The sequence below is a fragment of the Oreochromis niloticus genome, linkage group LG23 (assembly GCF_001858045.2).
Source record: "Oreochromis niloticus isolate F11D_XX linkage group LG23, O_niloticus_UMD_NMBU, whole genome shotgun sequence".
Classification (NCBI taxonomy): domain Eukaryota; kingdom Metazoa; phylum Chordata; class Actinopteri; order Cichliformes; family Cichlidae; genus Oreochromis; species Oreochromis niloticus.
Window position 1 is genome coordinate 44,451,341 of NC_031986.2, and position 25,354 is coordinate 44,476,694.

The 25,354-nt window shown below is 41.8% G+C and overlaps 2 protein-coding genes across 6 annotated transcripts in view; one reads left to right on the top strand and one right to left on the bottom strand.

Moving 5' to 3' along the window:
* The window catches only part of cers1 (ceramide synthase 1), a 35,751-nt gene extending 31,580 nt beyond the window's left edge, over positions 1-4,171 (top strand). For both annotated transcript variants that reach the window (XM_003439983.4, XM_005479161.4), the window contains exon 7: positions 429-4,171. In XM_003439983.4, the coding sequence (XP_003440031.2) occupies positions 429-471 (43 nt within the window). In that variant the 3' untranslated portion in view covers positions 472-4,171. The remainder of the gene's footprint in view (positions 1-428) is intronic.
* Positions 3,022-19,703, bottom strand: ncln (nicalin). Of its 4 annotated transcripts, none has more exons than XM_019351590.2 (15): positions 19,399-19,703; positions 18,618-18,808; positions 16,963-17,107; positions 16,764-16,858; positions 13,865-13,945; positions 13,588-13,691; positions 8,896-8,984; positions 8,568-8,707; positions 8,282-8,460; positions 7,572-7,659; positions 7,439-7,477; positions 7,027-7,187; positions 6,853-6,906; positions 6,538-6,616; positions 3,022-5,410 (listed from the first exon to the last, which is right to left on the bottom strand). In XM_019351590.2, the coding sequence occupies exons 1-15, from the start codon at positions 19,571-19,573 to the stop codon at positions 5,348-5,350; spliced, it is 1,683 nt and encodes a 560-aa protein (XP_019207135.1). In that variant the 5' UTR covers positions 19,574-19,703; the 3' UTR covers positions 3,022-5,347. The 4 variants fall into 4 exon arrangements, with proteins under 4 accessions (XP_019207135.1, XP_005479220.1, XP_005479219.1 ...); XM_005479163.4 differs by having other exon boundaries at positions 7,027-7,190; XM_005479162.4 differs by having other exon boundaries at positions 7,027-7,190; positions 8,234-8,460.
* Between the last annotated feature and the right edge of the window lie 5,651 nt (positions 19,704-25,354).

Genomic DNA, 25,354 nt, shown 5'->3' on the forward strand with positions numbered 1-25,354 from the left:
CACCACATGATATGATCATCACAAGCTGTTTCTCTGTGAATCTTGTGTAACCTGTATTTGCAGCCGTGAGCTTTAAACTAAGAAGTGCTGACAAAAAGCAAAGTGAGGTTATAGATTCATGTCGTTATCTGAGGGGCTGCCATGTGCATCCCTGCTGTGTGCTGCTGGTTATCACCGTGGCCTTTGACCACCACGGCTCTAAAACTAGCCTCATTTTGAATACTAACTCAGGTAGGCTGAGTTATCAGACGTGCGCTCCTGTCCCACAGGCAGATGAGTTCATGTAAGAAAGCCCACGGACGTGCTGTTTGGTCCTTATCTGCCTGGCCTTGAACACTTCTGATATGCCCTCTGTCTGCTGATGTCTCACTTCTGCTGATCACCTCAGGATTCTCACTCCTTTCTCTCCCATCTGGCTTTCTTTCCAGGAAACACGTGCAGAACGGGATCACAAAGGAGAAGCATTTATAACAGGCCCTCCGTCACCACCACCTGGCACTAGGCTGCTGGTACACGCAAGACAAAGACGCCCTCCTTCAACGTGGAGCATGTTTTAAAGGAAGAGCATCGTGAAAGGAAAATAAAGGGAAACATCGAGTTAGGGTCCGATGACTTTTTACTCTCTGTATTTGTTTTTAGAACATTTCAAATCATCGCTGTCATTTTGTTTCCAGATTGGTTTAATTGGAGCACTGTGAATGTTATTTCAGCCGACTTTTTGTCTTACTCTTGTTAACTTTACATTTGACAGATTCAGTAGAAACGAGCAGTCTGAATGAGAGCTGGACTGTGATTGTCGCGTACAGTTGTGCAGGGCCTATAGCACCCTGGACAGCACCGCAGCGCCAGGCGAGGAAAGGTTTCGGCCTGTAAATGGTTCTGTAGACATTTAGATATTTAGTAATTCCTAATGAATCGCTTCCTCTGTCTTACACCTCCGCCCGTCCTCTCTGACCTATGATATGAGGAAGAAGGGCAAAAAACAAACACGGCGCGGTGGTGTGAGAAAGCCTGCCTGGCCTTATGGCCGCTTCACCACATGTATTGATTTTCATATCATCGCACAAGTCGGTGGCTGGGACCAGGCGGCTCTGGCTGCCTGCTTTCAATTAGCTTGATTTCAAAAAACCAGGCTGTGTGTGTAGGTGTGTGTGGGTGTGTGTGTGTGTGTAGAAAGTGGATGTTTTTTAATCTTTTGTTTCTCTTGTACTGACCATCAGCAGGCATTAGGAATATCCACCTGTCATTCCTGTACGGAAAGTTTATTTGTTTTGTTTTTTAAATTATTCGTTCCCGTGTGTGTGTGTGTGTGTGTGTGTGTGTGTGTGTGTGTGTGTGTGTGTGTGTGTGTATGTGTCGCAGAGCATCTGTTGCTGACATGAAGGTGTACAAGCTGATTGCTGGTTTAATGACGGCAAATAGCTGGACTTGATTGACTGGGTTTCAGAATCAAAAGATTTCAGGTGGTGGCGGCTAAAAAAAAGGAGCCAATAACAATCATGGAAAGACTGAATGACGAAAAACAAAACGTTATGTATGCGCAGATTATGGAATTCAGAAATGCATGACATCGGAATGATTTTGGAACTGCTATGAAATTATCACGAAACATCCTACAGCTGTGTAATCATGAAGTTTTTACTAACTCGTCCTAAAGGGCATCTGTTTGTTTTCTTTGTGTTTTTTTGAGCAGCGAGGCCACAGAACACACAAATGTCCCAGAAACGTTTCCCCCAGCCTAAGGGAAGATTTTTCTATGATTTGTAATTTGAGCATATTAATAACTTGAACTCGAGTGAAAGGGAACCGTTCCCTCGGTTTTCCCTCGCTGGTTTCCAGCTCGTGCTTTAGTGGGAATGGCCGCTGTAGAAAATAAGGGATATTTCTGTTTTTCCACCTTCTCGATCAAATTCAAGCGCTTGTTTGGATGAACAGCATGCTTGTGCTGCTGGAGCAGGCTGCAGATGTCGTCTGTCCCTATGAGACGATCCGCTTTGCTTTGTTTGTCTTCCACGCTCCTCGCATCGTGTTTGGGGGGGGGGGATAGAGCTAACTTATTTCCTTTTCCTTAGTATCTGTTAGTGCAGGTTATCTGCGTTGATTTATTTTAATTTGCTGCTGTTATTTTTCCTGAGAGAGAGCACTGTTTATATTTCAGATGTGTCGTTGTTTTTCCTGCTGTGTGCGAGTCGCTGATCGTCTGACAGCCCAGGTTGGATATTTTCAGGGACCGGGGGGGGGGGTTGTCCATCTACGTGGCAAACATCTGGATCTAGTCTCCGACCTCTTCCATTTAATCTGAATGCTGGCTTGCACTCGTTTTACTGTAGTTATGACACATCTGTACTGTAGGTGACACGGTTGATCCGACATGTTGCTGTCCTTCTGCTTCAGCTGTGAGGCGAGACTATCCATAGTTTGCTGATGAGCTCAGAATGAAGTCTGCAGTAAACCCTCAACAATCCACGACCTGGATCAGGTGTGACTCACCCCCTAAATCCTGATGTGGCGCTCTCAGAAAGGTCTCTCCCACCGTGTCGTACAGCTGCGCTGATGTCTGTACAAGTAACTGTTCTTGGGGTGGGCAGTATGGTTATGCATAACACTAGCCAACGTGCTAACTGCTTCCACCCTGGTCACTGTCCTTCAGAACCTCATTGTGTTTTTAATCAGCAAGTACAAATTCTGAATATAAAAAATGATCATTATGACAGATTTCACCCATATCGCCCAGCGCCGGCTCAGAGTTGACTAAAACCATCCTGTCAACACTGGCGTACAGCTGAGGTCATGTGAACGGACCTCATCAGCATACACCATAAACATCAGGGCGTGATGTTAGTGTTTACAAACACATCGTTAAACCAGCATAAACGGACCGAGATGTTAGCAGCACAGCACGCTGTACGCTCTCACCTCATCGCCCCCATTCCCTTATATTTAGGGGAGTGATGATAAATCAGTGAAGGACTCCCAGGACCTCCTGTTGCAGGTGATGAAAAGTGAAAGGAGGAGGATATATTTGGTCCCTGTATGCATACAGTCGCCAAAGCATCATAACTGACAGGGCGACCTTACTGATGAGGTCGCATCTGGTGTTTTTGTTGTTGTTCAGGTATGTTGGCTGGTTTGCAGTTACTAAAAATGTTTTAGGGAGTGATGACACAAAGGGTACTTTCCACAGACTCATCAGTGTAACGGCATGTTTGAGAAGTCACCTTATTTAAGAGACTGCAGTAAGCAGATTATTACACGTTGATCTTGGCACCTCAGCTTCGTCCTCTCCCAATAAACAAACAAAAATTACATTCAGATTGTTTCTGGTCAATATGGAAACTTTTTTTCCACCTCTGAAAAAAAAAAAAATGCCAGGTAGAGTTAATGAAAATTTCAATTGCAAAAAAATGAAATAAAAAGAAATTCGGTGGCAGAAACAAACTTTCAGAAACTGCCTCAAACTTTTTGACCCAAAGCTTTGTCATGAATTGATTGTGCCAAAATTTCCACCCGAGCTGATGAGGCGAGTGTCTGTGGGAGCCGGTGATGAGCGAAGAGGAGCGCTGAGTGACAGGGCCAGAAAAAGCCCTGCAGGTATTTTTACGCATTGCACTGTAATTTATTAGTATTATTTTTATTGTTCATCAGTAGATCAAAATTAAAAGGTGCATTTGGCAATTGTTACCAGTGTGACTGAAGGGTGATTAACGAAATCGCTTTAATTTCAAATGTGTTTTAACTTTGTTTTGGACCGTTGATGCACAAAGATGTACAAATGACCCCCGAGGTTTTCAGCTGAACTAAATCTGGCCACTTTCTAAAACACGACTACTTGATAAAAACAAACCTCATACTTGCTTTTTTGTAATACAATTTTAATACCATTCAGCCAATGTTATCGTTTCATTTTTTTCTCATTAAATAAAACATGTGGGTAAAGAATGATTTGAGTGTTTTTCATGTATCATTTATTTTTAATCACAACCGTTTTCACTTTCATTGCAAAGATCAAGTGTTGCAGATGAGGTGAAGCAGATTCAGTGCACGAAACAAAAACAAAGCCATTTAATAAATTATAACTCATATGTACCACACAGTCATTTCCCCCTCCATGGGTCTGCTGATTGGGAGGGGGAGGGGTCACAGGTCATGTGGTAACAGAGAAAATACATTTTTTTTAAAAAAAAGCAAATTAACACTTTTCACCCAAAGCAAAGACGAGGGCAAGGATTTAAAAAATATCTGATTTGGTCAAATCATATTTTTGCAAGTCAGCAAAAGGTCCCATCTACTGATTAGAAAAGGGGAGGGGCATATTGTATTGATTAGATAAGAGAGAAAAAACATGGCTCCGTGTGACATTTTGAAACAAGCTCTCCGAGTAGCTCGTGCCACCAGCGTGACCATTTCTCTAAATCAGTTTGGAGATTTAAAAAAGGCAAATCAGACAAAGACGACACGTCACAGCACCAGGAAACAAACAAATGGCACGAAAAGCAAACAAGGACACGCCAACGTGAAAACTATCACTACACAACTACATTAATGATGTGACAGGGGATTTGTATTATTCAGTTCTCATCTGGGAAAGGTTTACTCATCATTCTGCACTGGGAAAAAGAAAAGGCTTGGAGATACGATCTAAAGACTACTTCACATTTCATTTAGACAGATCGGCGTCATGTCCGTAAACAGTACTCGTGTTTGAGGGTTTCACTCAAAGGAAACGCTCCAGTCGCTCTCGACACAACACTCACATCTCCACTCAGAGTCTACACACTAGACGATTTCAGACACGGCGAACCGTCAGCGACTGATCGTGTGAGCGTTATATTTAGAGAGACTTGGATCCCTGGTGATCAGCCCTCCTGACAAAAGGAAATTCTGGGTTAAACTGTGCGGTCAGCTTCCCACTCTAGCTGCCTGAGACAACACATGACGTCACAACGTTCGTGAAGTACGCCGAGAAGAGGGACGAGGAGCGATCGGTGCAGCGACGTGACATCTCAACCAATCTCATCATGACCTGTGAGATTAACCCCCGTCATTAGAGGTTAAAAACAACATGAGTGACCACACTGAATGAATGACAGAGACGTCTGTGGAGACTGAAATGATTCCTGATTATTCTGGTCCATGAGACCAAACGGGTCAAAGTTGGCAGCAAGACAGGATCTGACATCATTGTTTGTGCATTAGGGACGAAGGAAATGGAAGTGATTCTGCTGGTTTGAAAACCATCGTGACAACAGCAGCTCGGTCCAGCCTCAGTGTCTTATTGGCTAGAGTTTATTGAATTTGAGGAAAAAGGGTACAGTAGGGTCCGGGGCAATAAACGCTGCTGCACGCCTTAGTGGGCCTTGGCCTTGGGTTGAGTGATTCTACGGACAACACTGTACAGGAGTCCGAAGTTCTGCAAAGAGACAAAAGGAACAGGGTTAGTCTCGCGAGCCCAACACTCCCTGCAGACCTCTATAGCCCCACAGTGGACTCATCTTCAGGTACTGGCTGACTAACTACACCTGGTGAGGTGTGGGGTAGTGGTTAGTGTTAGTGTGGGTTAGTGTATGTCTGTAGTTGGCCTTGGGGCTAATCTAGCTGCTCTTGTAGTCGGTACCAGACTAATTGTTTTCCATTTTAATTGATGCTAAATGCCAGTAAATTGTTGTATTCTAAAGGTTATGCAGCAATCTGCCACCAGATGGCGCTTCATTGTTGAGAAGTGCAATAAATCTGTTAATGAATTTCTGATCTCTTTGTTAATACTGTTAGTGTTAGCTTTTAAAAAGGCAAAAGAATAAGATGGTGTGTCCTATACAAAAAGAGGCATTGACAAAACATTAACAGTGATCCTAAGAGTGTGGAGGAGACACCAGGGAACAGGTTACATGAGAAGAGCTAGACAAGGCCACAGGAGGACGCCGTTTTCTTCACCAATGAGAGCTGTTCACACAGAGTAAACGTGAGAGATGTGAAAGTCTCTGGATGTGCTGTGGTGAACTTTATTCCACCTGCAACATAATCCAGTATAACTGGGGCAGCATATTTGTAACCTGCTGGGTAACAGGATGAAAGACCAGCTGTTGGGCCTCACGCGGGTACAGCGGCCCGAGCGTCTCTGCAGATCCTGGATGACAAAGACACTGACCGGCCCACGCAGTCGTTTTAGGACATTATGCAACACTGTGTTCAAATCCACCAAACGGCATCACAGCAGTGATCCGAATCTGAACGAATTCGCCGTCTCATATCCAGACTGTGTCAGGAGTGCAAACAGCAACATCACTGATTCAGCCTGTGATTTAAAACTTTAACTTTTTATGTGACTGTGAATCAAATCAAGCCTTTAACGGTTAAAGTTCGTCTCCGCTGATGTTCGTTACATCATTTTGTACTCAGTCAATTGCCCGACTTGAGTATTTGGTTCCCTGGATCTGATGTGAGAGTTAAGTGTTCCCTTAATGTATCTGAAGAGCGCAGGCCTGAGTCGAAAATATGCCATCATGAATAAAGTGACATGACAGCAGAGGACAGACTTACCTGGATAGCCAAATACACCATCCCCAGGTAGGCTGCGATGCAGACAGCCAGCAGCAGGTCAAAGATAGCGGGCTTCACTCTGAGTGAGAAAAAAGAAAAGAACACAGAGCAGTTTAACATGGGAAAGACAGCAGATAATAATCTTTGGCATTACTACATCATGTTTTAATTTCTGAATTTGATCTCATATGCAACAAAGTTTCAAAAATAATTATGACATCACAGCCTAGAGGCAACATTTAGCTGTGAGCTGCAGAGGTACGAGGAGCCTTAAAGCCCCTCCGTGCAGAGAAAACGAGCTCCCTGAAGCCGTACCTGTAAGCATTCATCGTCTGCTTCAGCTGGTCATAAAACACAAACTCTGGATCCCTGAAGAGGAGAGAATGAAAAGCTGACATGCTGACGAGGAAACAGATCAAAACCTACAAAATATAATCAAATAAACCTTCCTCCCATCACTGCAGATGTGGACTTTTTCCTTTTTTTTACCTCTTGTCAGCTTTGACGTAGTGTCTTTTGACATCCTTGAGGTAGCGTCCCAGGTGATACTCAAGGGTGGACACCACCGTGCTGTCTTTGTCCACCAGCTGAGCAGCTCTGGGCTGCGCCGTGAGCCAGTCCACCACGGCTGACAGCTGCTCCTCCTGCACCTGCTGGTAGCAGACCAACCATATTACAAAAGACATGTGTGAGCTCATCACCTGTGATCGCTGAGAGACTGAAGATGTAATAAATCCAGATTCAGAACTAAAAATGAATGCTCAAGTTATTTGCTGCACTGTGTATGTTTTAGGAAAATAAAATTAATCAGGTTCCAGGCAGGCGTGCGACTCGGATTATGTCTTATAAATTCAGATCATTGAAGCTACAGATGATTTACCAGGACAGACAGGTGACGTACCATCTGCTCAGTGAAAATCTGCAGGTCTCCAGGTGCTCCCTTTGCAGTAAAAAGAATAACAAACAGGTCACATTAGCATCACAGTTTCTATAATCGTCATCTGTTTAAACCTTTTTAAAAATGCTGTTAATACCTTTTCTGTAAGGTTGTAGACGACCCTCGCCAGAGCCTCTGCTACCAGCTTGGTGTTCCTGCTGAGCTTCTTCACATCTACGTGAGGCCTGTAAGACACAAATACAAGTTTGCAGACAGTTAGAGGACAGGAAGTCGTCCGAGGCGAAGAGCAGAAACCAGGGAGAGAAGTGAGACTGATCACAGAGCGTCTGTTTTCACACACAGACAGGCTGAGACGTAGGAAGTCTGAGAAGACGCTCGCTCACAGAGAAAAGACAAATCGATGGCTACAGGAGAGGAAACGACTCTCCTGACTCCTTACAACCTCGTTTAGATGAAACATTATAAACATTATTGACAGCATGGAAAACTCCTGCCTGTCTGTAGAGTAAAAAAGACCATCTAGATGATGACTTTGCTACGATTTTCCTGAATCTTGGTGGAAAATATCATAAAATAAAGAAAATGGAGTAAAAACAAAAAAAGAAATACAGGTTATGTAGATGGTCTGGTGTATCAATGTTAAAGGCAATTTAAAGAAAATGACCATCTCATCATAAAGACCATTTCAGTCACAACCTTCCTGAGCGAAAACAAGAATCTGACCACAGCTCATGACCAGCAGCTGGAATGGAAACACTATTTTTTGGTGATTCAAGAGACTTGCAATAATGAACCCACCCAGCAGGGGGCTCTCCCGCTCCGTGGCGAGAGGAGGGGGACACTGACCGCACGTCCATGATGCTGGAGCGCTGAGCCAGGCGGTGCGAGGGCAGGTGGGACAGAGTGAAGGCGGGCAGGCGGCGGATCCCAAAACGTTCGTGCTCCCACGCGAGCATGTCGTCAGCCAGGTTGATTTTCTTGTGGACCATGGAGAACTTGACCTCTGGATACTGACTCGTAATCACCTGGGAGGACGACACAGAAGAATTTAACCTCTGAAAGAAAGGTGAGACGAGGTGATCCTTCTAAGGTGCTCCAAGACTCTGCCATCATCGAGTCTGTGACTTCTTACCGCCTCCAGCTCTTTCAGCAGGGAATACTGAGGGGTTCCCTCTTTGGGAGGTTTGGACACATGGAGGTGCAGAGAGTCTCCGTTCCCCAAAGTATCCAGACACAACACAAAGGCTACGTTATCCTGCAGCAGACTGGAGTCTGACGAGGAAGACGGGGAAGAAGAGACAACAGATCTAACCAGCTTTTAAACACATTACTACTAAAAATACTACAAACTATATTAAATAATTATAAAATATGTTTTTATATACATTAACTTGATGTTGAAATGTGGATTATGGATGCATGAATACGTCAGGGGTTTGTGTGAGACTGCTGAACGATACCTGTGTGGTCTAAATTGTCCTCCAGCCAGCGTTTGGTGCCCTGGTAGTTAAACTTTCCTCCACCGGACAGAAAGAACAGCAGGTTGTACCTGAACACAGCACGATTCACGATACATGAGAACTCTATATTGCAATATTGGTATATACACTCACTGCAAACATCTAATCAGCCAATCACATGGCAACAAATCAGTCCAATCAGAGATGTAAATGTGACATGGTGTCAGACAGGCCGGGGGGCGGGGCCCAGAGGAGAATGTCTAAAATGCTTCAAGCTTCGAGCTGATGTGATGTTTCGCTCAAGTGTGCAAACGACATGAAAGAATGGATCTGCCCTGCTTTGTGTTATTGGTGGTGATGTAATGGTGATGTAATGGTGTGGGCGGTGTCTTCTAGGCACACTTTTAAGCTTTGAGACATGGCGTCTTATCCTGCTGGAAGCAGCCATCACTGTGGTTGTAAACACGTGGTCAGCAACACTCAGACAGAACGTGGTGTTTAAATGATGCTGAGTTAGCAGCTGGAAATTATGGCGTCTACGGAAAATAAAAAACAAGGTTTTTCTAAAATGACGCATATGTCCAAAGAGTTTTATCTAAAATGCAACGACCACAACTTGAAGCTGAGGCTAAAGTGGAAGAAGCCAAATAACAACAAACAAACTAAATAAATCTCTCGCTCTCCTCCACTGCGTGTCTGTTAGTCTGTCTTTCTCCTCAGACGGACGTCCCTCCCTGAGTCTGGTTGTGCCGAAGGTTTCTTCCTGTTTCTTTTGCATTGTTGCCGAGTGCTTGTTCAAAGTGGGTAATTTGATTGTTATAAAGCGCCGTGAGGCAACTGTTGTTGTGATTCAGGGCTATAGAAATAAAATTCAATCAAATCTAAATCTCCTGAGTGCTTGTGGTCATTCAACAAATAGTCAAAATAACAGAGAAATTCACAGATTTTTCAATAAAACAAGACAACACAGGTTACCAGCCATATACAGTGGCTTGCAAAAGTATTCGGCCCCCTTGAACTTTCCCACATTTTGTCACATTACAGCCACAAACATGAATCAATGTTATTGGAATTCCAGGTGAAAGACCAATACAAAGTGGTGTACACGTGAGAAGTGGAACGAAAATCATACATGATTCCAAACATTTTTTACAAATAAATAACTGCAAAGTGGGGTGTGCGTAATTATTCAGCCCCCTTTGGTCTGAGTGCAGTCAGTTGCCCATAGACATTGCCTGATGAGTGCTAATGACTAAATAGAGTGCACCTGTGTGTAATCTAATGTCAGTACAAATACAGCTGCTCTGTGACGGCCTCAGAGGTTGTCTAAGAGAATATTGGGAGCAACAACACCATGAAGTCCAAAGAACACACCAGACAGGTCAGGGATAAAGTTATTGAGAAATTTAAAGCAGGCTTAGGCTACAAAAAGATTTCCCAAGCCTTGAACATCCCACGGAGCACTGTTCAAGCCATCATTCAGAAATGGAAGGAGTATGGCACAACTGTAAACCTACCAAGACAAGGCCGTCCACCTAAACTCACAGGCCGAACAAGGAGAGCGCTGATCAGAAATGCAGCCAAGAGGCCCATGGTGACTCTGGACGAGCTGCAGAGATCTACAGCTCAGGTGGGGGAATCTGTCCATAGGACAACTATTAGTCATGCACTGCACAAAGTTGGCCTTTATGGAAGAGTGGCAAGAAGAAAGCCATTGTTAACAGAAAACCATAAGAAGTCCCGTTTGCAGTTTGCCACAAGCCATGTGGGGGACACAGCAAACATGTGGAAGAAGGTGCTCTGGGCAGATGAGACCAAAATGGAACTTTTTGGCCAAAATGCAAAACGCTATGTGTGGCGGAAAACTAACACTGCACATCACTCTGAACACACCATCCCCACTGTCACATATGGTGGTGGCAGCATCATGCTCTGGGGGTGCTTCTCTTCAGCAGGGACAGGGAAGCTGGTCAGAGTTGATGGGAAGATGGATGGAGCCAAATACAGGGCAATCTTGGAAGAAAACCTCTTGGAGTCTGCAAAAGACTTGAGACTGGGGCGGAGGTTCACCTTCCAGCAGGACAACGACCCTAAACATAAAGCCAGGGCAACAATGCAATGGTTTAAAACAAAACATATCCATGTGTTAGAATGGCCCAGTCAAAGTCCAGATCTAAATCCAATCCAGAATCTGTGGCAAGATCTGAAAACTGCTGTTCACAAACGCTGTCCATCTAATCTGACTGAGCTGGAGCTGTTTTGCAAAGAAGAATGGGCAAAGATTTCAGTCTGTAGATGTGCAAAGCTGGTAGAGACATACCCTAAAAGACTGGCAGCTGTAACTGCAGCAAAAGGTGGTTCTACAAAGTATTGACTCAGGGGGCTGAATAATTACGCACACCCCACTTTGCAGTTATTTATTTGTAAAAAATGTTTGGAATCATGTATGATTTTCGTTCCACTTCTCACGTGTACACCACTTTGTATTGGTCTTTCACCTGGAATTCCAATAACATTGATTCATGTTTGTGGCTGTAATGTGACAAAATGTGGGAAAGTTCAAGGGGGCCGAATACTTTTGCAAGCCACTGTATCACCCTCACAAAGGCCCGCTCTTTTCCATAATATCATTAAATAAGAATAAAATTACATTGACAGCATGTGTGGCTGGACTAACTACAGTGATGTCAGGAGGGTCCTTAAATTTGGGCACATTCAAATCTATAAAATGAGTGTACTGTGTTTGTGTAAATTACTTTGAGGAGGCATTACCCAATCAGCTGAAGCATGTAAAGACAGTGAGATGCTCAGCACATCTCTTTTACTTTAAATAAGCATCTGATGAAGTTTAGCTGGAGCTAAACGCAGCCCTGCAGTCACATCGTTTTGATTTGGTTGTTGTGTAATAACTCAGCTTCCCATATTTGATCGGACTTGGCTCCAGCAGGGAAAAAATAATGATGAAGCCAATCTCTAGGCTTCAGTTCAGCTCCAATTAAAAACCATTGACGGATGCCATCACTTACTACATCCATCTTATATAAGGCCTACAGTAGTGCCAACGATGCACTTATGGTAAAGTCCACTTTCACGGTCTTTAACAAGCGATTTCTCTCACTTCCTCTGCTGTTAAGTACTTTCAGACATACCATATCAGGATATTACTGACCACTCTGAGTGTTTAACACGGTCAGATGTGGTCGTTATCTCAGCCGAGTGCAAAGATAATTCAATACAGTCCTCAAAAAGCAGCCTAACCATAACAAATGAGACAGACGTAACAAACAGACTCTAGCTTATGTTCACATGAACTACTGAGGTCAGCAATCAATACTACTTCTGTTTTCTCATATACACTTTGCTGCAGATGTATTCACTGACCCATCTAAGTCACTGAATTCAGGTGTTCACATCACTTTCATGGCCACAGGTGTATAAAGTCATGCAGACTGCTCCTATAAACATGTGAAAGAAGGAGTTGCTCTCAGGATCTCAGTGAATTGCCGCGTTGCACCGTGATAGCTGCTAAATATTCCACAGTCAACTGTTAGAGGTAACATAGCAAAGCAGAAGTGATTTGGAACAGCAATCATAGAGCACAGAGGTCGGCGACTTTCTGCAGACTCGATCACTAAAGACCTCCAAACTTCATGTGACCTTCGGCCATGTCCACACTAATACGTTTTTGTTTGAAAACCCATCTTCTTCTCTCCGTTTTGGCCTTCCGTCCACACTGAGACGGCGTTTTTTGAAAACGCCGTTTTCGCGTTGCGGTGTGGACAGCGAAAACGGAGGCTTTCAAAAACCATGACGCATTTTAGTCATTTGATGCAGTCATGTGACCAATTCAACTAAGATGGCGGAGAGCATTGTACAGCAGTTGTTTTGGTTTCCTCTCAACTTTGACAGCCCTATTAAAGATTAATATCAGTGGTACAAGCTCCAGATAAAACTCGGCACTTTTCCTCGACATTTTGCCAGAAAGTAAACAAACGGCAGACGGAAATGACGCAGCTCAATCATCTTAATTTTCATCACCAAGCACAATGCAAAGTGTTGGTGTGAAGCAAACCACCACTGGACTCTGGAGCAGTGGACACTTGTTCTCTGGAGTGACCAATTGCGCAGTTCGATGGACGAGTCTGGATTTTGCGGTTGCCAGGAGAACGGTGACTGCATTGTGCCAAGTTTGGTGGAGGGGGATTACGGTGTGGGGTCGTTGTTTTTAGGAGTTGGGCTCACCCTTTATGTAAGATGTGAGAAGTTCCTATGAAAGGAATTCTTAATGCTTCAGCATATTTTGGACAATTTCATGCTCCCAACTTTGTGGAAACAGAGTCCTGACCTCAACCCGACAGAACACCTTTGGGATGAATTAGAGCGGAGCCAGGCGTTCTCATCCAACATCAGCGTCTGACCTCACAGAAATGCTTCTGGAAGTATGGTTTTGGGGATTTTTGACAAAACTCTTAAACCCCGTGGAAAGCTTTCCCAGAAGAGCGGAAGCTGTTATAGCTGACATCATATTAAACCCTTTGGATTAAGAATGGGATGTCACTCGAGTTCATGTGTGTGTGAACGCAGGGGCAGAACAGACCTTCGGTGCGACGTCTAGCTTGAAGACATCGCACCACGGTGCTACCTGAGACACAAATGATCAGAAAGCATCTTAACGTGGTCGTTGTTACTCACGCAGCGTGCGTCCTCTTGTAGGTGTAGAGTTTGGAGAAGAGTCGGGCCAGTTCCAGTAACATGGACACTCCACTGCCGTTTGAGTCTGCTCCATATGACAGCCACTACACAACAGAGCACAGGCTGATTACTTTGCTGCCCTATTTTCTCGTTTTTGACCAGCTCTCCACAAATATAACCTCTCCTACTTTAGCAAATCCTGGAGATATTTACTGACAAACCACCTGACTGTGTCCAAGTTGTCAGTGATGACTGAGTTAGGAGAAAAGAAGCATACCGGAGCAACACCAAAGGAGTCGTAATGGGCCACCACCACGATGGTGGGGAGGTCCTCTCCTCCAACTCCAGCCAGACGGCCCTGGTGAGCAAACAGATTCAGCCGTTATATCACACTGAGAATAAAAGGGGAAAGAACAGAAAACAATCTCACTGTGTTCGGTTAATTCCACTCTTCTGCTAATCTGCTGATCCTCTGCAGTCAGGCTTTTTTAACACAAAGCTCAAAATGACTGTTTTTAGTCAATATAATGTACCAAAACAGTCGACTGCATCAGCTTTAATCTTCACCATTCACCAGCAGGGACCACGCCTACATTTATTAAAAGAGAATGGAGGATGGAGTGACATGTGCTCCTGAAATTCAGATAAATCATCTCCAATTAGAGTAAAGCAAGTTTAGAGATAAGCATCCCCTACAGTTGTTTCATTAAATACGAGTTTGCGATTACTGAGACAGTCCATGAAACTCTCAGGCAAACACACAGTTTCTATCCATTTGAACATTTTAAACCAAAACATCAACGTGCTCGTCTGTTCAAAGGTTACTCTAATGTAAAGTCCTGCTCCCATCAGTTTGCTGATTTTACAGACTAAGAGTCAAGGACAAATGAATCTGACTGACACTCTCGGAGGAGGAGCGATGCTGTGCACAGACGGACAGATGACAAAGTCTTCAGATGAAATCATTTTGAGCATGTCAATTTTAAATAACATGAATTCATTGTTCATTCATTTGTTTTTTCTTTTTGTTTTTTGTTCTGTATTTTTATTTATATTTACATGTTTAAAACAAAACAAATCAATTTTATTTATACATATATTTATAAAATAATAAAATACATTTTATTAATTTAGAGAGTGTCAATTCACAACAGCAGTCACCTCAAAGACTGTAAGGTAAAGCCCCGACACCGTATTAGAAAGAAACCCCAACAATCACACGACCCCTTATGCACTAACACCTGGCAACAGCGTGAAGGAAAAACACTTTAACAGGAAGAAACTTCTGGCAGAACCAGAGGAAAATGTCATTAAATGTAATGACTAAAACACATGCAGCCTTTAGTACAACTGTTTTTATTAGAATATTTATTTAAGCTAACAGTCAAAATCAATTATGACTTTGTTCATGGCGTTCAGTCTTTTTTGGCAAATTAATGTGCTGAGAGCAAAAGATATGATCATGTGTGCATGTTTTTAGCAGTGTTACAGTTACTGTTCATCATCATCACCTATTTACACACGAGTACCTAAAGTCAAACAGCACCAAGCAGTTTAAAACTGCAGTTTATTGTAAGAACTCTTTGAATTATTTCCCGTCCAGAAACACTGAATCAAGTCAGAGTAATCCCTGCTGAGTAAATCCACAGCTTTTGGCCTGCTCGACTGTTTCTCGTTCAGGAGTTTAAGCCCACCCACATATTCAGAGTCGCACACACAAAACGCTAAACCAACAGTCAGAGCTTCAGGCAGCAGCAGGTTCCACCTCAAAGCAGAGAGAGAAAATAGGTTTTTGTTAAGTATTAGTGTATGGTTTGGCCTGAAGGCTTTTTTATGAAAACAAAAATACTAATTAACACGACTCGCCTTGGCAACATTTAAGAGACCATATGTTATGCAGTGAGGAGAAGCGAGCGCCGCGTCCCCAATGAGTAAATTAAACCGTGTTTCATTTCACTCAGTTGATTTTCCTCGTGTTCACTGTAGGAGGAAAACGCCTTCAAAAGCTCTCAGAGAAACGAGCCAAACAAAAGTTTAAACTGTGACCCTTCGTTATGTAAAACACAGTCGTAACCACCGTACCGTTTTTCCTGTGGATCTCACTGGATAACCTAATACTTTACATCTACCTCACATGAACATACACGTACTCTACAGAGTTTACAATAGTGACTAAGATACAACAACAGTGACTACTGACAATGTGGTGGAAGTGTTACTGGAAGTCAGTAACACACACGTAGCAGACATGAAAACTGTAATCTTACACTGGAGGTCCCTGCAATCTAAATATTCGAGGTGGGGAAAAAAACACGGTACAGCATAGTATTGCAATATTTTGTGTGGCAATACTGTATTAATACAGGGGACATTAAATATAAATATTTTATTAAATGAATTAAAACACAAGAACAAGAGGACTCACCTCATGCACCACAAAGGAACGTCGCTGGGTGCAAATTAATAGTTAAATATGAATCTGGAAACTTTCTGCATGTGAATTTCTGTCTATGTGATTTTTAATGATCAGAAACAAATCGAATGACCGTATTCGATCGCAAACTGATTTCAGTTATGGCAGGATTTAATGACAGCGTTTGTACGCTTGATGATCTCATTTTGCATAAATAATTTTTGAGTTATCTGTTTTATCCAGATAAGATAAAAGTTATTGATAAAGTTTACCTTTAAGCACATCATTTGCAGTTGAAAATAAGCTGATAACTCACATATATGTTATTGCAATATTCAGCATATGACAAAATATAAAAAATAATATTGTATTATGGGGTGTTCCCACCTCTAGTAATGGTGTCATATTTGCTACATGAGGTTTTTAGACTTCTACATCAACGTGACTTTTTTAAACCCCAACCTCACCATATATATTTTTTTTTATATAAACTAACTGTGAGCAACAAACTAAAATATAAGGCAAATTAAAATGCATATAACTAATATCTAATTTCTCCTTTTTTTATTTGTCATAAGGAGCAGTAAACACTCTGGCAATTATCTCATGGATCAGTTTTTACAGAGGTAAGTATGGTTAACATGGCTGTAAAGGAGGCTGTAAAGCAGGAGCATTATCCACCACCAAAGTCTGGCAAGGAACAACACAAGGATGAAATCAGAAAAGATAAATGAACATCCAACCAGTTTGTAATGTGGCTCACCTCTAAACTGGTGATGGCCCAGTCACTGACGGCTTTGCTCTGAGCTCCACTGGTCACCATCTGAAAGCCGTTGGCTGTGGCCGTATGCAGCAGGACTAGAGAAAGCACAAAAAAACATTATAAAAATCTAAAACGTGACGTTTAAAATCATACAAATTGCAGTTTTGTGCACAGTGCAGATCATCAGCAGGTTCTCTACCTTCGGCTGCTGACAAGGAGCCCTGTGAGGACGAGGAGGTCAGGGTCTGTGTGTAGATAGACAGCAGCTCATCATCCTCCATGGCGAAGTAGACGGGGACGATGGTCTCAGTAGCCAACATCTCAGGCTCCAACTCCATGAACTGCTACAGAGAGACACGGTCGAGGACAGCAGAGTTAATAAAAGGGAAGGAAATCTGACTCAACCGCTTCATCTCTGCCAGCGCTGATCTTCTGAGAACAACAAATGATGGGAGGAAGCAGCAAACTGCTTTACACATTTACAGAGCTTTTCTGGAAGTGTAACAAAAATCTGTGCAGATAACAATTCACCAGACATGTTAATTAGTTTAACATAACACATCAAATGCCTACTACTACTATAACTCCCTCCTTTTCCAGAAGATTCCCACACGTGAAGTGGGAGGTTTAAGTAGTCATAACATGTAGAGGATGCTTTACTGAAACAACATTCAGTCCGTCAGGTGTCAGGAAGGTTGCACATGCTCGGGCTTAAATCGGTGCAAAGAAACCCTTCAAAAACAGCTCAAAGAGGTGATGCTGTCAAAAAAACAACTGCCTTCCTATTCCTATCACAACTGAGGTGCCCTTGAGCATGGCACTTATTGCTGTAAAATTATGCTTTAGTTTTGTCTGTGTGCAGACTATTAACAGTAGAGAGGGGAAAAAAATATACTATGCATAAAAAAAAAATGTCAACACTGGGTGTGTCTGCATTTTTGCCTTCCTGCGATGTATACATGTAAGTCACATGTTGTGAAATGTCTTAATACAACCATCACGAGTACCATCAGTACCATCAAGATTTTTCTCTCAAGACCTGATGCCTTACTTGATAATATCTTCTGCAAATTATAAATATAAACTAAGGCTGTGAGCACAAAGTAGCTTAGCTGCTGTTGTAATGCAATAAATTATAGCTACACTAATAAAATCAATGATCATTCACTCAATGGTAGCAGAGCTTTTATTAGGACAGGGTAGGCTTATATGTTTCTCTTTGCTTTAGTGAATTTGTATTTAAAAAATGGCCCACGATTATGTAAAAACAAACACCAGAGTTACCAAAATAAGCCTATAATATACAAATCAGACGGGCTTGTCATAAATGTGCTGCTGCTCTGATTAAAACAAAACCAGCTTCACAGCTTTACTAAATTACAAAGAATGATGGGCCAAGGTGCTACGGTGCAAATGCAATCCCAAAACTTCAGCCTTTGAAGTCTGATCGTGTGGCCTTGACTGGATTCAAACCTAACACAATACCTTTAATATGAAAGCACAATCAACCTGGAAACAGTCAAAGGACTGTGCGCTGAACCTCACCAAGGACCTGATGTTACCTCTTTTTCAGTTCTAGTTGAGCAGGGCACCCTAGCTTTTATTATAGAAAGTGTGTTTTTTTTTTTTTACTTTGTTTTATTTTTAAATGTATTGTTGATTTAGTGACCGTTATGTAGAGCGTATATTTTGCATAACCTGTGGAGCAATTGGGTCAACTTGTTTAAAATGTGCTATAGAAATAAACTCTGACTTCACTATATACTAAACCCACTGTGGAAACCAACACAGCACTGAAGTGAAAATGAAGAAGCACATGATAGTGGATTGTGGTGTTACAGACTGGGATGCTACCTGCACTATGTCTTGCGGCATAGCAGACATGTTCCTTGGCAGGATGATGACCACAGCCCCCGCTGACTGGCGCAGGGCTTTCTGGTACTTATCATAGGAGAAGTCCGCCAGCCGCATGATTACACAGCGACGACTTAGCACCTCTGCCTCCACAGTACGGGCCTCCGTGTTCAGGATGGCATTCCTGGTACCTGAGGACACAAGACACAAGGTTTGGAGCAGCACTGGGTGAGACCTGAAACTAATCTTTCAACACAGGGATGCTGAGGGTGGAAAAAGCTGCTTGGCCCAGACCTTGGAGTGGTGAAGTATTTGTCAAGGCTGACAGCTGCTTTACTTATTTCTGCCACAGAATCCCTTTAAGACACCCTTCATCTCCTCAGTCACTCTTCAGTGTACATGTTATACAGTCCTACAGGTCATTCACTCATCCACCTAGTTATCAATTTGAGGAGGAATGGCCTGCCAGGGTTTTGCGCCTCTCACATTTAAGTTAAAAAAATCATTAAACGCACTAAATGAGGATACGCCTTCAGCTCTAAGCTCTGGTTGCATTATTTAAAGGAGCCTGGCTCCTGCTTGGGCCATAGGAAATGAGCTAGCTTATGCTAAGCTACATTAGCAGCCTGGTGTCATTGAAACTCCGCTACAGGAAATTAGGCGCTTACTGTGTATGACAACGAGGCTAACTGGTGTCGGACACTGAGCCCAGTCTCACCAACTTCACGCAGGAATGTCTGCTTTTTTTGTGACAAGCAGGCGAAAGAAGCAGCCACCTTACCGTACGGCTGTCCCTGTAGGTCGTACTGCTGCATGCGGTACACCGTGAACTCGTGCGACGCCTCGGCCGGGAGCGGAGACACCAGGATCAGCACCGCCGGGATGAAGACGATGAAGGTGAGGGGAAATGAAGATTTAAACATGTTATCGAACACCTCGCTGGCTTCCTCAAACATTGTGGCGACTGTATTGGGCACAAAGCTAAAGATAAAACGACCCGTTCAGCTGTCACCGCTCCCAGAGACTGACAGCCAGCCAACCGCAACCGAAGCCACTTCTGATCAGGCGGGCAGCTGGACGACCTCTGGACGGGAAACCGACGAATCTGACGCCGCTGTTTTTTGTTTTTTCATTAAACCGATTTGCTAAAGTGCCTAGTAAACAATACGAGATATCTTGTTTTTTATTTAGATCAGTCACTCGATAATTTATTATTTTAAACTGAGTTAAATTATGGGTCTTTCAGGGATCGTGTAGGACAACCATAACGGAAGAACTGTAAATTATTTTCTGACACCAGATGGCGCTATGCACCATGGAAACCAGAGGTAATTCTGTCAGGAGAATCCCTGCGTAATCATGCTGAAGCATACAAAAAGACTTCGAGAATCAGTGTCGTGTCTACACATAACACAAAACTTAGCAAAGAGCCGACTTTAAATTGTATCTTTAAGCACTTCAAATCATTTGTTTCTATTTCTTTCGTTGAATCTACAAAAAAAAAGCCAAAGGTAGTTTGACTTACATAAAATTGTATTTTTTGTATCAACAAAGTCATTCCCAAAGACCTTTTAGCTGACAACTTGGCATACCTCAGCATTGTGTGCAGTGTTTCCTTAAAAAAAAAGCTAAGAAAACTGTACAAATGGAGAAGAAAAGAAGGAGTGGGCCTAAAAACTATTTGCAGAAGAAATGAAAGTCATGTCTTTGAATTGGAAAAAAGAAATCCAACCAAGACCTGATACAGGACCTGAACGATGCATCTGGTCATTCATTTGATACTCTTCACTGAAGCCCCATCAGAAATGGTAAATGGACCTGTAATGGCATTTTTCTACCCGAACTGAGCACTCGAAGCATTTTTTACTACAAGTGTCATTCACCCATTCACACACATTCATACAATAGCTTTTTTCTTTATCTAAGCATCTAGTCTAACATTCACACACATACTCAGATGGAAGCAACACAGGGTTATAATTTATTTATGTTTGATATATTAAAATGATTTCCCTTCCTTAAGTGTAGCTTTAGTATCTTGTCCAAGGATACTTTGATATGCAGACTGGAGAATCAAATCACTGACCTTTTAGAGGACCAGTGCTGCTTCCTGAGCCACTGAAGTCCATGTCCGTGGTAACAGAACTTATGGAGTAATGAAACCAAAGTCTGGGATCATCTTGACAGAGAACAGAACAAAAGGCAGCCAACATCCAAAGAAGTGCTTTGAATGCCCTTCAAGAAGCCTTATTTTACTGTATTTTAGTATACGCAAGCACAAGTTTCAATACATTTCTGCAGCTTTTTCCCATTTTTCTACCAAAGTATTAAGAAATGTGGGGTAGCTCAAGACTTTTGCACTGACCTGTAAGTCATATTTGACTGGAAATTAATTTTATAGATTTTTTATGATTTTTATGACTAATTTGAGTATTTAAATTATTTTGGTTTTCATGCCTACAGACAAGCTCAGATGTCTATAATTATAGTGAGGCCTACAATATTGGAGTTTTTGTCCAGTTTTATAAAAAAAAAAAAAAAAGACTTCCTCTGAGACACCCCCCCCCCCAAAAACAAAAAACAAAAAACAAAAACAAAACAAAAACAAACATCTAAATGAAATAAATATGTGAGCAAGCTCTTTTTAGTGTCTTCACGGGAAGGTATAATACATTTATTTAATTCATTAATAACCTTCTGTTCACAGGATCTTACAGACTGCTAATAATTACCCTTGAAAACAATTTCTCCCCCTGATTTCCCTCAGAATGACACCTGATTTGTTGGTGCATTGTTTCTCTTTGCAAACAGATTCTATGATTCAGTTATGTACAGCAATAACGAGCATTTTATAATATTTATATCAAATGAAGGCATCCAGTCAAATCGAATTGTCTATTTTGACTAAAGTTTTATTCAAAAGTCTCTTCATGTTGAGATAATGAGTATTATAATCACTGGCGTTCGTGTTTGGGTGCAGATTTGACAACACAAAAAGATATTTCTAATGAAGTTTTATATAATTAAAAAACAAAAACAATAAAAATTAAAGGCCCCAGTCCAATAGGGAAAGGCTATATTCTCCCTCTTCCCTCCATCGCTCCCTCCTTTTCTCCTGGGGCTTCTCTGCTAAGTGGGAGATTAATGCTGATATGATGTCCTGCCATCCCACTTAATGGACCTTGGCGTCATTATTTCCTGTTGTATGAGTAATCCATGCCCAGGCTGGTGAGAGGGCAGGCAGCAAACAAAGCACAAAACCAATTTAGTGTGGATGTTGAAACTCTCATTGTAATGATTTCGCATTATTGAGAAATGATCATCTGGAGATCCGCTAACACGGCCCGCCGCCCGCTTGAAGGAAAACAAACTGCGGCAGACAAAAGTAGAAAAGGAGAATTGTTCGTGGAGGAAAGTGATGTTCTTGTGTGGCTGGAGCGTGAGTGGCACGGCAGCAGCCGCATCACATGAATCCAGTCGCTCAAAATTCATAACATCCTGTTATCGCGCGGTCACCCGACGCACTCGCGCAGAGAAATGTGTGTGGTCATGTTTTTCTCATGATGTCGCCTTGGCAAAAACATTTTTAAAAAATAATAATTTCCCTCTACTTTGCAGTGAAGCCTGAGCGATACAACAACAGTCCAACACACTCTGCATGAACTGTTCAGTGTCCTCATTTCCTTCCAGTGCTCCTGGGAATGTCCTGAATCAGTCTGGCCCCTGCTCCCGACCCCGAGCCACAGAGAAACACTTTCTCTGTGAAACCACACAAAAGATGCAGTCAGTGTGTGTGTCGGGGTAAGTACGGTGGATTAACGAAAGATTATCTACCGAGCTGTAAGTAAGCAACTTCTGTGTAGCATGCCTGTGTACGTAACAGCCCACCCCCCTTTCCCATTCTCAGAGGATGCTGTCATTTTCTCACCACATGGTCACACTGAAGTGCTTCAACGACAAGGTCAGCACTGCAGAATGCCAAAGATACACTGTAAGGGGGGGCGCTCTCGGGCCAGAGTTCCCCACACAGACACCACTATTACCGCACAATGGTGGTCTGTCTGACTAAACCCTCGGAGCAGCTCGTCTGGGTACATTCAACCCTTAAAACACCACCGGCTGTAATCCCCTTGTTAATGAGCAGAAGCCTGGAAAACAACAAGATCCCATCCGATGGATAAATGTGAGAATAAGTGCAGGGGTCCATGATATCACAGCCCATTCTGAGCCTCATGGAGCTTTAAGAGTAGCTAAAGTCCACCTTCTTATATTAGTCTTACTCATATGTGCAGTCACGCTGTCTACAACCCAACCTTATTCAATGTATAATCACATTTACCTTCTTTATCTCCTATTCATACCCCAAGAGGAGGCTTAACTGAAAGAGTATAATCCTAAAAATCTTTGATAGACTTCCCGTTAGTCTGCATATTGAGCACTTAGTGAAAAAGCTGAAGGTTAGACTGAGTTTATTATGGAAATAGGGTCTTCTTTTAATGTAGCACCTAGGAATACACTTGTACAGGCTTTAATCCTAAATATTCTTGATTATAGTGAAATCATTTACAAGCATTGTCTAACTGTGCATCACACTTCTTTATTTTTCATGTCAAATTAGTTGTCCAGTCATCACTGTGTACTTTGGCTGGTTTCTTGGCTGTCAGTAAGCATAAAGAGACGCCCTTCTTAGCTCTGCAAACGCTGACAAACCGCTGCTGTGATTTGCCTCACATTAGATGGCTCCTCTTTGACTGACTGATCGATTGATCGCTTTATTTTGAACATGTAAGTAAAAATGTAATAAAAATAGGCAGAAAATATGCATTGTAAATATGTAAACGAAGAAAAAAGTCACAGTTTACATTGTTGAAAAGGAGCAGCACACGAATTATGAACTAAGCAGCTCACGTATGCACACATAAGCATACACAACATTCAACATGCAGTTCACAAACTAACCTGACTGGACACATTTGTGTCCCTTTACCTGGTAACAATAATATCATTGTATTTCTTTTCAGCTGTTTTATGTTTGTTTCCAAGCTTAGTTTTTACTTTATTTTATTCTATTGTTAGTGTTGTTTTGAATTTTACCATTTTTGACTGTAAGAACAGAAAATTAGTGTGTTCAACAAATCCAACAATATCAGCAGTTCACAGCTGTTCTTGTCACTTTTACAACAATGTCCTCCGACATTACAAAGAGCAGTCATAAAGTAGTTATAAAACCGTAGCACCAGTAAAGAATGTGAATGATTTCTCATTTATTACGTGCTTCAGACAGTTTGTCTCGAATGTGTTTCATGTGAAATTAGCAGCAAGTACAGAGTGAATGGTTTCTATATTTCTCATATATTGTTGTACATTCTCTGATGGTGTGTTAATTTTCCTCTGGCATATTTACATTGACATGTTCGTTAAGATGTCCCACTTCAGAATAAATAAATTCACATCCTACGTTGACACTATGTTTTGGTATAGTATGATTTTTGTCTTATTTCGATTTAGCGCTGACTTATTTTTTTCAAACCATAAAATATTTTATTAATCTCTGAGGTAAACAAATTCAAAGCTTGCTGTAAATTCTCACCAGATCCAAGATATTTACATTGTTGGCAAATAAGACACTTAACATAAATCATCTACGTGCATAATAAATACCTTTGACCCCAACACTGACTCCTGTGGGACGCCACCCACAATCTCTAAATATTCACATTTCTCTTCTCCCATCTTCACAAATTGTTGCCTGATTGTTCAGTAATTTCTGAACGCTTTCACTTATTTTAAATATTTCCAATTTATTTAATAATATTTCATTATTAATTGTAACAAATGATCATGGAATAACCTTCAGAACAAGCTGAAGCTTCATGCTTCAGTTCAGAGCTCTGATAAAGACGTCTTGTAATTTTGTATTTTGTATTTTGTTATCTGTTTTTTTAAAAATCTTTTTGGTATTTATGTAATAATTGATTGTATAATTTGCAAAGCTTTGTCTTCTTGACCAGGACAAAAGGTTTTAATTGCAGGGACTTCCTAAGCAAATAAAAACTAAGGTAAAAACTTTTTAAATACAGCCAACAACTAAATAATAAATAAGTAGCTCCTTTAAATAAATATGGTATCACAAAACAAGTAAGTTATCAATTAGAACAATTATATAAAAATTTAAAATAGTTCAGTGAATAAAAAATTAAATTTGGGTCCTAATGAATAAAAACTTAAACCAAATAAACACAAACTCGGTTGAAAACAGATAAATAAATCAGTAAAATGAAATCTTCCAAATATAAATTAATAAGATTAAACAAATACCAGGATTCACAGAGCACCTGAATCTAAAATGAAACACTTAATAACCACCAGCGCTGGCAGTGCTGTGCCTTAGGTGCCGCGTTTACTGTCGCATCATATATTTGACTATAAAGACTAAATAATGGCTCTACCTGCTACACCTGGTGGTTCTACTACATGTAGAAAACAGGCCATCCTTCTCTTTTCTCCTCCTGCTGATTTATAGTGATTTGTGGCCTGGTGGATGCAATAATACCCTGATTTCTTTATGTACCAGGCAACTGATTATTGGTCATTTTCATTAGGACCAGTGGAAATAAGACAGAGGAAAAAGGAGAAAATGGTGTATGACAGCTGAGTTGCAGCCACCCAGACCCTGAGCCTCTTCGGTTGCGCAGGGCAACAGTCAGATAATGGATGACGAGGCCTCTCGGAGCCAG